Source organism: Prionailurus bengalensis, chromosome B2, assembly GCF_016509475.1.
Source record: "Prionailurus bengalensis isolate Pbe53 chromosome B2, Fcat_Pben_1.1_paternal_pri, whole genome shotgun sequence".
Lineage (NCBI taxonomy): Eukaryota > Metazoa > Chordata > Mammalia > Carnivora > Felidae > Prionailurus > Prionailurus bengalensis.
Genome location: NC_057349.1, coordinates 135,126,219 through 135,141,821, shown reverse-complemented (window position 1 = coordinate 135,141,821; position 15,603 = coordinate 135,126,219). Strand labels below are relative to the sequence as shown.

General features: G+C 39.5%; 1 protein-coding gene across 3 annotated transcripts in view; it reads right to left on the bottom strand.

The window, feature by feature from the left end:
* Positions 1-4,035: 4,035 nt before the first annotated feature.
* The window catches only part of PCMT1 (protein-L-isoaspartate (D-aspartate) O-methyltransferase), a 53,561-nt gene continuing 41,993 nt past the window's right edge, over positions 4,036-15,603 (bottom strand). Inside the window, exons 7-9 of one of the 3 annotated variants that reach the window (XM_043592590.1) lie at positions 12,509-12,678; positions 6,371-6,514; positions 4,036-4,836 (exon numbers count right to left, since the gene is read on the bottom strand). In XM_043592590.1, coding sequence (XP_043448525.1) covers positions 4,824-4,836; positions 6,371-6,514; positions 12,509-12,678 — 327 coding nt within the window. In that variant the 3' untranslated portion in view covers positions 4,036-4,823. Of the gene's footprint in view, positions 4,837-6,370; positions 6,515-12,461; positions 12,679-15,603 lie in introns of all 3 variants that reach the window. The other 2 variants (XM_043592591.1, XM_043592593.1) reach the window with 2 other exon arrangements.

Here is a 15,603-nt window from a genome sequence, read left to right as displayed (position 1 = left end):
GCCTACAGAGGGGAACTAACATCTACCATGAGAGCACTGGTAGAAGAATTAAAGATAAGGAAATTCTTGGACTTGTTTCATTTTTATTATATTACGATACACAACTTCTGTGGGCTACACGGGCCAGCCAGTTTTCTTCACACAGGATTTTTTTTTTAATGTTTATTTGTTTTTGAGAGACAGAGACAGAGCACGAGCGGGGGAGGGACAGAGAGAGAGAGAGAGGGAGACACAAAATCCGAAGCAGACTCCAGGCTCTGCGCTGTCAGCAAGAGCCCGATGCAGGGCTCGAACTCGGGAATGGCGAGATCATGGCCTAGGCCGACATGGGAGACTCAACCGACTGAGCCACCCAGGTGCCCCTACGCAGGATTTTCTTACTGGCAATCTGAGCTACCCTCTAAGTACAATGGGGACAAAACATTGTCATCTTCCTGAAAAATGATAGGAGAAATTAAGAGACATGAAACTTAAATCTGATCAGAACACTTCTTTTTTAAAAGTCTATTTTTAAATGTTTATTTTGAGAGAGAGCAAGTAGGAGAGGGGTGGGGAGAGTGGGGGAGGGGAGAGGGAGAGAGAGAGAGAGAGAGAGAGAGAGAATCCCAAGCAGACAGCACAGAGCCTGATGCAGGTCTCAATACCACAAACCATGAAATCATGATCTGGGCCACAATCAAGAGTCGGACACCTAACTGAGCCACCCAGGTGTCCCTTAACTTGATTTATTTTGAGAGGGAGTGTGCCCAGGAGCAAGTCGGGGACAGGCACAGAGAGAGAAAGGGAGAGAGGGAATCCCAAGCAGGCTCTGCAGTGTCAGCACAGAGCCTGACACTGGGCTCGAACTCACGACTGTGAGATCATAGCTTGAGCTGAAATCAAGTTGGATGCTTAACTGACTGAGCCACTCAGGCACCCCAAGATCAGGGCACTTTTACTTTACTAATGTAGTTCTTTAAGAATTTAGTGCGTTGTAGGAAATGATTTATACCCTCAAAGAATGTAGCACTTACCTAAGTTATTGGCCTTCTGACTCCCATTTAGAACATTTAAAAAATTACCCATGTTTGCTATTCATTTACAACATTAGTATTCAATGACCGTTGTCATATGAGCTCTTTTAGTGCCACACCAAACTCCTGGAAGATTCACTAACAGTTACCTGAAAAGCAGAAACACCTACTTCTCTAATGAAACAAAACTAAGGAGCTTTATTCCTCGGCTCACAATCTAATGCTATGGATGGTTTCAGATTTCAAAAAATTCATGAGCATTAAAATATTACTAAAAAAATGTTATCCTACTTTAAAATACATTGAATTTTTTTTAATGTTATTTTTTTAATGTTTATTCATTTTTGAAAGAGACAGAGCACAAGCAGGGGTGGGGCAGAGAGAGAGGGAGACACAGAATCTGAAGCAGGCTCCGGGCTCTGAGCTGTCAGCACAGAGCCCGACGTGGGGCTCGAACCCACGAACCGTGAGATCATGACCTGAGCTGAAGTCAGACGCTTAACCGACTGAGCCACCCAGGCGCTCCTAAAATACATTAAATTTTTAAGATACCTTAGGATAGGTACATTAAGCCAATTTAAAAAGTGTAATCAACTTTTTTTGAGCAATGGCAGTTTTTAAAAATTAAGGCAATGGATTTTTTTTTTAATTTTTTTTTTCAACATTTATTTTTGGGACAGAGAGAGACAGAGCATGAACGGGGGAGGGGCAGAGAGAGAGGGAGACACAGAATCAGAAACAGGCTCCAGGCTCTGAGCCATCAGCCCAGAGCCTGACGCGGGGCTCGAACTCACGGACCGCGAGATCGTGACCTGGCTGAAGTCGGACGCTTAACCGACTGCGCCACCCAGGCGCCCCAAGGCAATGGATTTTAAATATTTACATGGACAATGATAATGTACTATTTTCCTAAAATGTCATTCCCCCCCCCCCCCCCCACTAATGTTACTGATTGGAAAAGAGTTGAAATCCTCATTAGAAACTGGAGTTCTTCATTTTCATTCTTAACTGAGAACTAGGTTGGCCTTTAATAAAATCAAATCTATAAAATCATCTTGTTTCAACAGGAACACAGCAGACTGGAACTTTAAAAAATATTTTCACTGTCCTCTTTATACTGTTTAAAGGAATCACTTCTATTAAGAAACAATGGAATGCTAAAGCATTTTAGCGATTATGAATACTAAAGATTAAACATTTCTTATCTCTGGCACACACATAAACTCAGCTCTCTTAAAAAGAAAGCTCTTATACCTAGTTAAAATTCATTTTTGCTTTCTGCCCCTATCAATGCTCCCTTAAAATCCACTCCTGTTGGGGCACCTGGGGGGCTCACTCGGTTGAGTGTCCGCCTCTCTGAAATCAGCTTGGGTCATGATCCCAGGGTTATGGGGTCGAGCCCTACACTGGGCTCCGTGCTGAGCAGGAGCCTGCTTGTACTTCTCTCTCTCTCTCTCTCTCTCTCTCCCTCCCTGCTCCTCTCCCACTCGTGCACGTGTGTGCATGCTCTCTCTCAAAATACATAAATACTTAAAATTTGTTCACTCACAAAAGTATAAAATCCAACAGTAATGCTTGGCATGGCATTTGTCTATAGCAACCAGGTGACACTTGGTCCTAGCATATTTATAACCTGTCCCCTCAAGCCAGATTGCAAACTCCTTGAGAGTAAGGGCTTTTTTACATATGGTAGGAATTTAGATATAATAAAATGTTGGCAATCGCTATGAAGGATACAGACTAGTGGTTAAGAATCAATCTAAAATCCTAAAAGGATACCGGACCTTTGAAACTACCTCAAATGACATGGAGTCCTGCACCAAAAGGGCTCGTGGACTGGATCCAGAAGCGATGCCAACACCAGCAAACCAGCAGGGAACTAAAACTCACAAGTTTTAACTGCCAACTAACGCTAGTTTCCTGTGTGGGATCTTACCCGAGACACTAGTGAAAAAACATGTGTGTATATTTTTTTAAAACCATTTTTAAACAAGTAAAGCTTAAGACTTTAAGAAGTGGGGGAGAGTTGCCACACACGCTAAGGATCAACTTGCCAGAATCAGACTCACTTGCACGCGGGGGGGCGGGGGAGGGGTCTTTTGCTGAGAGTACTAGCTGTGCTAGATACACAGTTTGTATTTTTTCAAGTTCTAGAACTCCTGGAAAAACAAAGATCTTTTTATAAAAGGTATAAAATGACAATATTTAAACAAGATCCCAAAGCGCTACGGCCTTCTTAGAAACTCATTTTTAGGAGCGCCTGGGTGGCACAGTCGGTTAAGCGTCCGACTTCAGCCAGGTCACGATCTCGCGGTCCGTGAGTTCGAGCCCCGCGTCAGGCTCTGGGCTGATGGCTCAGAGCCTGGAGCCTGTTTCCGATTCTGTGTCTCCCTCTCTCTCTGCCCCTCCCCCGTTCATGCTCTGTCTCTCTCTGTCCCAAAAATAAATAAACGTTGAAAAAAAAAATTAAAAAAAAAAACAAACTCATTTTTACAGTCATCATATTAATACATATCTATTTCTTTTGAGAGAGCGAGAGTGAGTCGGGGAGGGGCAGAGAGGGAGAGGGAGACAGAATCCCAAGCAGGCTCCGCGCTGTCAGTGCAGAGCCCGATGGAGAGCTTGAACCCACGAAGCGTGAGATCACGACCTGAGCCGAAGTCAAGAGTCGGCTGCTTAACTGACGGAGCCACCCAGGTGCCCCAGGAAACGTTTACAGATGAGATGGGTTTTGTCACATTCATCCTTGACCTTCATTCACGCACTCATTCAGCATTTACTGTTCATCTGCAAGAGGGCAAGCCCCGTGTCAGGCAAAGAAGAATGATGAGGTGTGGTCCTGGTCCGCTGGAAACAGTCAGTCTAGCAACGTACCGTTGGAGGTATCTGTTCACCCACGCCACTCAGATGTCGTAAAGCGGAGCATCAGAGAAACAACTTTCTCTCCGTGATCTCTCTCAGTCAGCACTTTGTATCTGGTGGACATGTGGTTCTTTCCCGGGGATTCAAACACCACCAAGGCCTCTTTTACTTTTAACTTTATTTGGCAAAGCAGCTGCATAAACTGTTCAGTGACTAGGACCCAGCTTACACAGCATGTTAAATCCATATACGTTATCAGCAGCAAATCGGAAACAGAAAAAACAATACTGAGCTACAAGTCTCCTATAATTTTAAAGAGGGAAAGTACTATGTCAGTTATGTCCAATCCGAACAGCTGAGTGTTTTAAAGGACATCACCTGCCATCTTCGTAAGTTTTAATATTTACAAATGCTTAGTTTTAAGGTGACAAAGCAGCTGATTGTATCTACAACATGCTATTCTATGACACCACATCAAAAGCTTTAAAAAGGGAGCTCATCTCTATTTTCTTAGTGGCATCTAACAGACATCCAAAAACCAAGAATCCTAACTTGTGAATGGTGGTGTTATCTGATGTACAAAAGGAATCTGATAAATTAATATTGAAACAGAATTAAGTGTCTAAAAGAAAAACCACTCCTCAGAATCAATTCACAAACTAAGTTTTCCATTTGACAGAACCTCGTCTTTTAATATTTTAAAGTAAAGTGTGGGTGTGTTGAATTAATAAATCCACAAATTTATACTTTGCATCGCTCCTCTACCAATTCGGCTTCCGTGCCTCTTTGAAGAATTAGAAACCCTACAAAACCACACATTTTCATGCTGAAAATAATAGTGTAACAAAGTCCAAAACAAGCTGTGATGCTGTTGGTTTTCAAAAAGCTTTGAGAACTGAGATGAGCAATCCACTGTAATATTATATACTGGTCAAGCTGATGGCGCTTTTACAGTTCGTCCCTGGGGGTGAAAAAGAGAAATACGTCAGTAGGAGTTACATACTATAACTTTCTGGTAGTTCAGATACAATTATTACATAAGTACAAATACACCAATCCCCAAGCATTAAAAAGGAAGGAAAAAAAAAAAAAAAAAGCAAAGCAAACAGTCCCAAGTCCAAGCAAAGATGGGAGTCAGCCATCCACACATCCCTCATGCTGCTCTGCAATGAAACGTGAAACCTCAAGGCCCTGAATTCTTTATTTTTTACTTCTTAAAGATAACTTTCTTCCTTTAAGAGCAAAAATTCAGAGAAACTTTAACTTCTCCATCTAGGAGCTTGCTAACACTGTTTATTAGAAAATGATGATGAGTAGAGTTCAAATCATTTTTTATAGTTACATTTACAAAACTGGACAAGAATTTGGTCTTTTGTTTAGAGTATCTGTTAGCAAGTGCTGCGTAGGTCCATCTCAACCAAACTCTTTGGAAGAAAAAGCATCATCTGGAGGTGTGCTGTCTCTGTCAGCTGATTTCAGAAGGCAGCCTCATCAGCTCCAAAAGAAACCAGTCGCTCAGCCAGGCACAGCACCTTCCCAGCAACTGCCAGCGACAGGAAGAAAGGAATACAAATGCAGCCTAAAATAAATGGTATGGTATATAAATTACGCCTCAATAGAGCTGTTAAAGGTGGAAAAATAAAGCTATCAAAAAAGCCAAAAAAACTTCAGAGTAGAGGGCAATCTGAGTGACAAAAACATCGCTAAATACACAAGAATTTTAGGGGTAAAGAAGTATGACGTTTGCAACTAAATCTCAAGTGATCTCAAGAAAAAATAGGATATATATGCATATATAAATAGAGAAGAGGGGGTGAGAAAGTGAATGTATAAAAACGTTAACCATTGGTAACTCTGGATGTAGAGATTCAGAAACTCTTCCTACTATTCTTACAATTAATCTGTAATAAAAATTAAAAAGTCTTTAAAAAGTTGTTAAAATCAATGTGAAGGGAAGGTAAGTAAAGAGCTAAAGTTTCCCAGGTATGTGGTGAATTAAGGGACTATCAGACAATACGCTTTCTTTTAAAACTAAATTTTGTAAGTTGTGTGAGAAATTATTTTAAAAATTACATCTCCCATAAACTGCCTTTGTCATAGAGTACTGGATTATCTGTTAAATGATAAATGATCATTTCTGGTCCCTTTTAATATATTCTTCTAAATAATGTAAATGCTAGAATTCTCATAGAACAGCTTTTACTTAAATTCATGCAAGCATTAAAATATTTAAACTGCAAAGATTTCATACTTGCAAACGCTCTTTTCATAAATTCACTTAACTCTTTAAAATGTAAACTGAAGATACTACTGTCTTTGCAAAATAATTTACTGTATTTGATTTACCTGTTGCAAGGCATTAAGGACATTGTAAACGTATATCCTTATTGCCAACAACATAGCACAACATTTCCATATGTCCTCTTCAATTAAAAATTGTTTTACAAAAGAAAAGGATAAAAACTCTCAACAAACTAGGTATAGAGGAAACGTACCTCAACATAATAAAGGCCATATATGACAAGCCCACAGCTAACATCATACTCAACGGTGAAAAGCTGAAAGCTTTTCCTCTAAGATCAGGAACAAGACAAGGATGCCCACTCTCGCCACTTTTATTCAACATAGCACTGGAAATCCTAGCCAGAGCAATTAGGCAAGAAAAAGAAATAAAAGGCATCAAAATCGGAAAGAAAGAAGTAAAACTGTCTTTTTGCAGACAACATATTATATATAGAACACCCTAAAACCACCACCAAAAAAAAAAAAAAATCAAAACTAATAAACCAATTCAATGAAGTTTCAGGAAACAAAATCAATATACAAAAATCAGTTGTGTTTCTATATACCAATAATGAACTATCAGAAAGAGAAATTAAAACAATCCCATTTATAATTGTATCAAAAAGAATAAAATATCTAAAATAAATTTAAACATGGTGAAAGATCTGGACACTGAAAAGTAGAAGACATTAATGAAAGACATCGAAGAAGACACAATGCTCATGGATTGGAAGAATTAATACCGTTAAATATCCATACTACCAAAGCAATCTACTGATTCAATGCAATCCATATCAAAATCCCAACAGCATTTTTCACAGAAATAGAACAGCCCTAAAATTTGTATAGAACCACAAAAATCCCCAAATAGCCAAAGCAATCTTTAGAAAGAAGAACAAAGCTGGAGGTATTACACTTTCTGATTTCAAACTATATTACAAAGCTAGAGTAATCAAAACAGTATGATATTACCATAAAAGAGACACATGGGTCAATGGAACAGAACAGAGAACCCAGAAATAAACCCACGCATATATGGTCAACTAATTAAGGAGCCAAGAAAATACAATGGGGAAAAGATAGTGTCTTTAGTAAATGGTGCTGGGAAAACCAGACAGCCACATGCAAAAGAATGAAACTGGCCCATCTTACGCCACACTGGCCCATCTTACACCACACACAAAAAAATCAACTCCAAACGGATTAAAGACTTGAATGTAAGACCTGAAACCATAAAACTAAACTTAATGTGGTAATCATTTTGTAGTATATACATACATCAGATCGCTATGTTGTACATGTAAAAGTAATGTAATCCTATGTCAATCATATCTCAATAAAACTGGGAAAAAATTGTATTGTAGAACAGCTAACAATGTGGGACAATACTGATACCACTTTATTTAATAAAAAAGATTATAAAATTATACTATATGAACTCAGAATTACAAAAGAGCTATATACAGAACTATGGATAAAAGAGTAAAAAAAATGTGTATATATATATACACACACACACACATATATATATATCTACCAAAATGTTGATAATGTTTATCTCTAGGTTCTGACACTGTGGGTAATTTTTATTTCATTCTTTGTACTTCTAAAAATTTTTACATGGCACATGCATTATACTTTGGTAGTCAGAAACAGTATTACTAAAAAACAAATAGAAGGAACTGTATAGCACTACAAAGAAAAAAAGGAAAAGGAAAAGAAATTAAGTTTATAAACCTGAATTTTAACATTTAGGGCACCAAAGAAAACCAAAAATTTGCTGTCAGTGCATGTATAACTTTGTCACATCCTATTACTCCAAAATCTATATAAGTTTCAAGCTTTTATTTTTCCATTTAATGTTCCAAATTCTACATAAGTATCTTTCTTTAGCTGACTTACACATGTAGATCATTTATAATAAAAAGTATTATGTCCTGGGATGCCTAGTTGGCTCAGTTGGTTACGCATCCAACTCTTGATTTCGACTCAAGTCATGATCTCCCAGTTTGTGAGATCAAGCCCTACATCAGGTTCTGTGTTGACAGTGTGGAGCCACTTAGGATTCTCTCTCTCCCTCTCTCTCTGCCCCTCCCTTGCTCACTCTCTCTCAAAATAAATAAACTTTAAAAAAAAAGTATTATGTCCTAATTTCTAGAAAGGCTCTTTAAAATGGTTATATATGTGCTAAACATGTTCATTAGGTTAATAATTATATATATTATTATGTAATATATAACTATACTTAATTTATTTATTAGGTTAATAACTCTAACCTACTAACATTTGGTATTGTATATTCTTTATTGTATATTGTATATTCTTTACATTTATCTAACAAATGTAAAGATGTACTACCAGGAAACAATAATCAAAATCCACGAGTGTTTTCTAATTAATGGGTTTTCTGAGGTAATACAGTAGATTGTACAAAGCTTTATGAGAGACGTAAAAAGAATTCCAAAAGCAACAAAACACATCCCTGCCTTTAAGGGTACAAAATACTGCACGTATTTTGTATGTACAGCATTAATGCTGTAATGTCTGTCAAGGAATTTAAAAGGGACAATACGGGACGATACGGAACACAGGGTCAACCGGATACCCTAGGAACTACACTGTCGGCCTTAGAAATGCCCAAACGATTCATAACATGTTTTTCACTTTACGATGACATGGATAAACAAAGCGCTGATAGAATGAGAATGCTGACACATTCCTCAGCGTCACAAACCAGAGATGAACTTATTCCATTGACTCCTGTGGCTCTTAAAAATAAAAATAAAACTTACCAGATGATTAACAAAATACTGATCTCTACATATATAAAATGAATATACTTATGTTAAATGAAACACAAATTTAAAAAGTATGAAGAGCTCACGAAGCAGCTGATACAACTATTACACATCCACGTCATGAACATACTACCACAGGTTCTAGGTCTATGGCCCCCACGTCTGGCATCGTCTCTTATCACTCCGCCAAAACTAGAAATGACCTCCCTTCCAAGCATAAGGAAACAGAAGTCTGCACGCAGGCTTGGGGCTTTATGCGGCATGAGAACGCAGCATGCCCACCACCACTGCTCTTGTTTTCCCACACAGTTTCTATCGAAGGTCCCCAGCAAAGACTGCACCTCACCCTCACAGAGCACTGCAATCGGCTCTGGATTCCTCAGGAAGAGGAGGACGGAAAGCTGGTGGGAAATGAGAAGGTTCGGAAGAAAGCATGGGGATGAGCTGTTACATTAATCTGGAAGAAGATCTGAAAGAACAGAGATCACCTCACCTGGCAATAAAACTGAGGAGGAGCTTTTTAGATGGGAATTCCCAAATGTGGGAAATGGCAAGCGACTCTTTTGAGCCACATTCTATCCTTACTACCACTGCCTTAATTCAGGCCACCAGCATTTCACCCCTAGCTTGCTACAACCGCATTCTGTTTCAGACTCCAGCTCTGTCCCTTTCCAATCTACTCTCTATGCCACGGCCAGGGTCATCTTTCTGAAATGGAATTCTGATCACCTCACGGTCTGGCTTCAACACTTCAATTGCTCTCCTAAACACACTACACTCTAACTGGTTGTTTGTCTTCTTTAGATTTGTTTGGATCTCCCACATGACTAGAAGTCCCAAGAGAATGGTCGGTTTCACGTTCACAGCTGTGTATCCATGGCCCTAGTACAGTCCCTGGCAATGCTGTCCCTGCTCTCAGTGGGTTCCAGTCAAACTGTTTCCTCCCCCTATGGCCCAGCATGGTAGGTCCCCGGTCCCTGGGTATGTCAAGACCCTTCACTATTCCCATAACCTTGCCTGTATTTCTTTGATTGGTCCTTTCACTAAAATCACTTTAAAAATCCCTAGCTGAGCATACTTTCTGTTTTCTGCCTCGATCCTGCCAGAGAGTTTAAGAATACAAATAGAAACAGTGGATTAATGGTCTCTTTTGATTTTCAGTTAACTGTTGTTTTACCCTTTCAAACATCTTATTTTCTAGTAATCTGTTTCAGCACAAATTTTTTTCAATGTGGCAGTTGTTTTTTTTTCCAATGCTGTTTTCAGCATTCACCTTCACATTCTATAAACCTATACTCTTGAAAGATTTACAATTAAGTAACTGATTGTCTTTGTAAAACTACATCTTTGTAAAACTACAACCGGCTGGCTCAGTTGGTAGGGCATGCGACTCCTGATCTCAGGGTCAGGAGTTCAAGCCCCACATTGGGCACAGAACTTACTTAAAAACAAAAACAAAATCAAACTACATCTTTGGATGTAGGAAAAACGTGTCTGAACAAACAACATTTACAACAGAAAGAATTAAGAAGTCTTTCTAGTACAACTAGAGAAATGCCTCCAGTGATACATACATGTAAAATTGCTCAATTTTTTAAAAAGTTGAAGACCGAAAAGAAAAACAGACATATATATATATATATACCTAAATATTTGGTAAATGACTAAATATTTGTCCATAAATTTAAAAGTTATCCTAACTTTAATATAAATAGTTTAGTTTTATAAAGGGTAAATATAGGTGTTGTGGAAACCTAGAGTTTATATGACCTGGGAAGCGGAAAGAACCTCTTCATGAAGGAAAAAAAAAGAGGACTAAAAACAAGACTGCCCAGAAAACTGGGAGGACCAGGAGAGACCCTAAGCACGTGAAGGTCCTGAAGCTTAAGTGTCACGAGCTTCATGCTAAACCCACCTCCGCTTATTATAGAAACAAGATACCTTTTTGTAATTCCTTCATCATCAAATTGACAGTAGAATGTTCAATACTAACATTTATTGTGTGTAAAAGAAAAAATTTAAATTATTAATGAAAATCTGAACTCTTACTTGGTAGCAAATGTCAGTGAGCTCAGTGATATGTTTGCCGCTTGTGTATAGCAGCAAAATCATACTGTTATGTAACAAGATAACCATCCTAGAAGCAAAGTCGAGGAAGTCTGTAATTAGTTGTTAAAAACTGTATGATTTCAACTGGCAAGACTCATAGCTTTTTAAAGCTTTTTTTTTAAAGCAGTGGCCGTGCTCCAGGTTAAAATTCAAAGAAAAGAGCTATATCCATATTAAGTGAAGAATGAAATGCAATTCCTAGTAAGACATCCCAGAAATGGCCAATCGGAGTTTAAAGAAAAACTCAGTTTTGAACAAACGGAGTTAGATGACCATTTTTGCAATCAAACATTTACTCAAAAAGTGTCTTTCCGCTTTCCATAAAACAAGATTGAGGTCTATTAACCTTACAATCACCATTTTACTCACTAAAAAAATAAAAATAATTCTCTAAAAATAAGTACCCCTGTCAAATAAAAAAAAAAAAATCCTAGAACAAGGAAACTGTAAAGCCTTTCTTATTTAGACATTTAATTTTAAATAGTCTTAGCTAGTGTCACTCTTACTTATCGATTTCACTCCTTCCCACTGGAGGACGTGGGGAGGGGAAGGGAGAAGAAGGAGAGAGGAAGAAGAGAAACCTGGGCTTCAAACAAAATATTCAGATTATGCAGAGACACAAAACACAAGTAGGCATTATAATGAGCCATGCTGTACTGAAGATTATGCCGCATGCTGTTGGCCCTTTGGGTGGGTTTGTGAGACCTGGGCACTCCCTTTGAGCTTAGAGAATCCCCCCACCTCCCCAGGAACTCAGAGTGGCTTTAAAATGCGCTGGCCAGTTCTATAGACTGGGAGAAGTTTATCCCTTATAGTGGCTCTGAAACAGTAGCTGAATGTAAAACAGGCACAGGTTGTCAGACAGAATGTCAATGAACCTGACTGAAAGAGAGAAAGCAAGCTGAGAGGAACAATGTCCTCTCTGGGATTCTGACACCTTTGAAAACTGGGACAAGAGTATCTTTTCCCTTCTTTCTCTTTACGACTATGGTACAACAGGGGGGTGGAAGGGGCAGGAAATGATGGCCCCTTCTCTTCAGACCAAAGCCTTTGTTTCCATGATCATACAGCAGTTACAAAAATGATCTGTGAATATAGCAAATTAATGGCTGATAATAAATTATCCTTAGAAAGTTCTGAACAGTGGCTAAAAGCCTCTTTGGAAAAATAAAAAACTTAAAAAACCAAGGGAAAGGAAAAAACCCCACCTTCGTGCCAACCAAGTCTCACCCCCCTTTCCCAAAGATATGAGTTAAACCAAAAGAAGGGCACACTCATGCGAAGTTTGTCTAGACTTTTAATGTAGTGAATTTCTGATGTTAGAATGGAGAAGCATAAAGGTGACAACCAAAAAAGCAGCCTTGTGGTCTAATGTCTTAGAATCCACACCCTTCACCTTGCGTGTGTGGAAGAAGAAAGAGCAGAAGATAAAATCACTTCCACCTGGCCCACTGCTTCTCTTTATCTGTTAAAGGCACGTAGATCACTCCCATCAGGGGCTTCATCTTGACACTGCCGTCCTGCAGCTTGTCGTACTGCTCCAGCATCTGGTTGCCACCTGCGGGGCCGACCGGCAGTATCAACCTCCCACCAGGCTTTAACTGGTCTATCAGCTAAAAGAAAAAGACACGCCAAGTTACCGATTTTACGTTAAGACTCACTTTACTACACTGTAAACAACTTCCCGCGTCCGTGGGCAGAAAGCAGAAATGTGCTTTATTTAGTACATACATACTTCGACTGTTAAACTTATTACTCAATTACCCATCGACCTCCTCTACTAAACTACCAGTTCTCTGATGACAGGGACTGTGATCTTATCCATCTCTGTGCCCTTTGGCATCTAACATAGGACGGAGTACAACTGCAGGGCTCACAATGTTCAAGCTGAACCGCGTAAGCAGAACCATCCTCTCTTGGGAAGATCAAAGGCAAAGTAGGAAATTTCAGTGCCTGTTTTGAATCTTTGTGGTCTGGAGTGGGGAAGGAAGCGGGCAGTGCAGAAAATCAGCAAGGAATTCCTATTCTGACACTGCAGAATTTAGGGCATCACGGAGCTGAAAACAAGGAGACCTCGGTTTTACGACTGAATTTAGGATTACTGGCACCATGACAAAGGAAGGTAGGCTGGAGTTCCTGAAGCATTAGAATGAGGACACCTTGTCAATGAAAAACCAAGAGTACTCAGTGAAAGCCCTTTTGGTCAGAAAACATTTAAACCCTATGTTACCATTTGAATGTAGCCTTCAAATGACCAGTAATCAAACACGGTAAGGAAGAAACTGTACTTTGGATAGTATCATCTCTCTCCTGGACCAGATGTCCTACCTTCTGAGATCTCGTGGCTTCCTCTTTTTGATTTTTCCTACTGTCTCTCTCTTCCCTCATTTTTTGATATTATCAAAGTGATTCCTCTAGAAGTATTCTGTGAAACAGTGCACAGAATATTTTAAGAGAGAGAATGAGATCTTCGAGTCCAAAACGACCTTTATTTTACATATTTGACAATATGTGAGTATAGAATTCAAGGCTGGAAGTCATTTTCAGTTTAGATTTGTGATGGTTTGTTCTTCTGACTTGTTGATTCTTTTAAGCTCATTTATTTATTTTGAGGGAGAGAGAGCGCAGCATGTGCCTGTGCATAGAGTAGGGGCAAAGAGGGAGACAGAATCCCAAGCAGGCTCCATGCTAGTGTAGAGCCTGACACGGGGCTTGGAGCCGACCTCAAGAGTCAGACACTCAATGGACTGAGCCACACAAGTGCCCCTGACTTGATTCTAATGCTGCTGTTCTGCAGTCTGATACCTTTCTGATTACCAATCGTTAACAGATTATGTTCTATCTGGAAGCTTTTAGAATATCCCTGATATTCTAGCATCACGGTGATATTATGGTTCCTTTTTTCCTCTCTTTTTTTTTAAAGTTTATTTTTTTTAAACTTCTTTTTTTATGTTTATTTTTGAGAATGAGAGACAGAGACAGAGCATGAGCAGTGGAGGGGCTGTCTCTCAGGGCTTGAACTCACGAAGGGTGAGATCATTACCTGGGCCAAAGTCAGACACTTAACTGAGACCCCCAGGTTCCCCTAAAGTTTATTTTGAGAGAGACAGCAAGCAGGGGAGGGGCAGAGAGAGAGGGAGAAAGACAGAATCCCAAGCAGGCTCTGCACTGTGAGAGCAGAGCCCGATGCGGGGTTCCAACCCACGAACCACAAGATCATGACCTGAGCCAAAACGAAGAGGTGGATGCTCAACCAACTGAGCCACTCAGGCACCCCTCCCTTTAAAAAAAAAAAAAAATCATCATACTGGGCACTCAACAGATCTTTTCAAACTATAGAATACTGTCCTTCAATTCTCGGAAATTTTCTTACTTAAGGCTTCACACTAATTGTTCCTCATACAGAAATTTCAAGCAGCAGCCCCTTTTTTCAAACCCATGCTTCATCTGTGATTTCCAAGGTCCTGATGCCTCCAATTTCTAAGCCCTTTCAAAGTTCTGCAGAGTAGGGGCACCTGGGTGGCTGAGTCAGTTAAGTATCCAACTTCGGCTCAGGTCATGATTTCACTGTGTGAGTTCGAGCCCCATGTCAGGCTTTACGCTGACAGTTTGGAGCCTGGAGCCTGCTTTGGATTCTGTGTGTGTATGTCTCTCTCTCTGCCCTTCCCCTGCTTGTGTGCTCTCTCTCTCTCTCAAAAATAAATACAACTTAAAAAAAAAGATAAAAAGCTCTGCAGAGCAAGCTGCTTCAGCAATGATTCCCTCTGCAGTCTCTTTAGTTCAACTTCCTCCGCCCTCCTGACTCAGTTATTACTTCATCTGCTTTCTATCTGCACATGCCACAGGGCTCAGGAGTGCAGGTGCAATCTCCTAGGTGATAATGAAATATGGACTTTGTGTTTCTGTTTCTTGTTTCTCCAGTTGTTTTGGGGTGATATACAAGAAAAGGCATAAACATCTTTTCTGTTATCTTGAAACTGGAAAGCCCCTCCCTTCAGAATGTCTCTCTTTAATCTGATATATAAAAACCCCTATAACGCTTCCCACTGCTACTGCAAACATTTAATTCCTATTGAGCTAAAGCCATAAATGCCCTTGGAGATCATCTCTGGGTCTTAGTGGAGAAGATAAGCCCTGTGTTTAAATACAGTTCTATTTCACATTTTAATTGTTCTTATTAGGCTGCCTTACAAATAAATAAATAAGTAAATAAATAAATAAATACCTATGGATCATGTGTCCACATGTGACCATTCATTGAACTATTCATTTATGACATGTACATCTTTCTACAGCATATATATATATATTTTTAATTTTAAATAAACTCTATGCCACACATGGGGATCAAACTCATGACCCTGAGATCAAGATTCGCATGCTCTACTGACTGAGACAGTCAGGCATCTCCTCTACAGCATATTAATCCTTCAACTAAAATGTGTTAGGGGGCACCCAGGGACACCTGGGTGGCTCAGTCGGTTAAGCATCCGACTTCAGCTTGGGTCATGATCTTACATTTCTTGACTTCAAGCCCC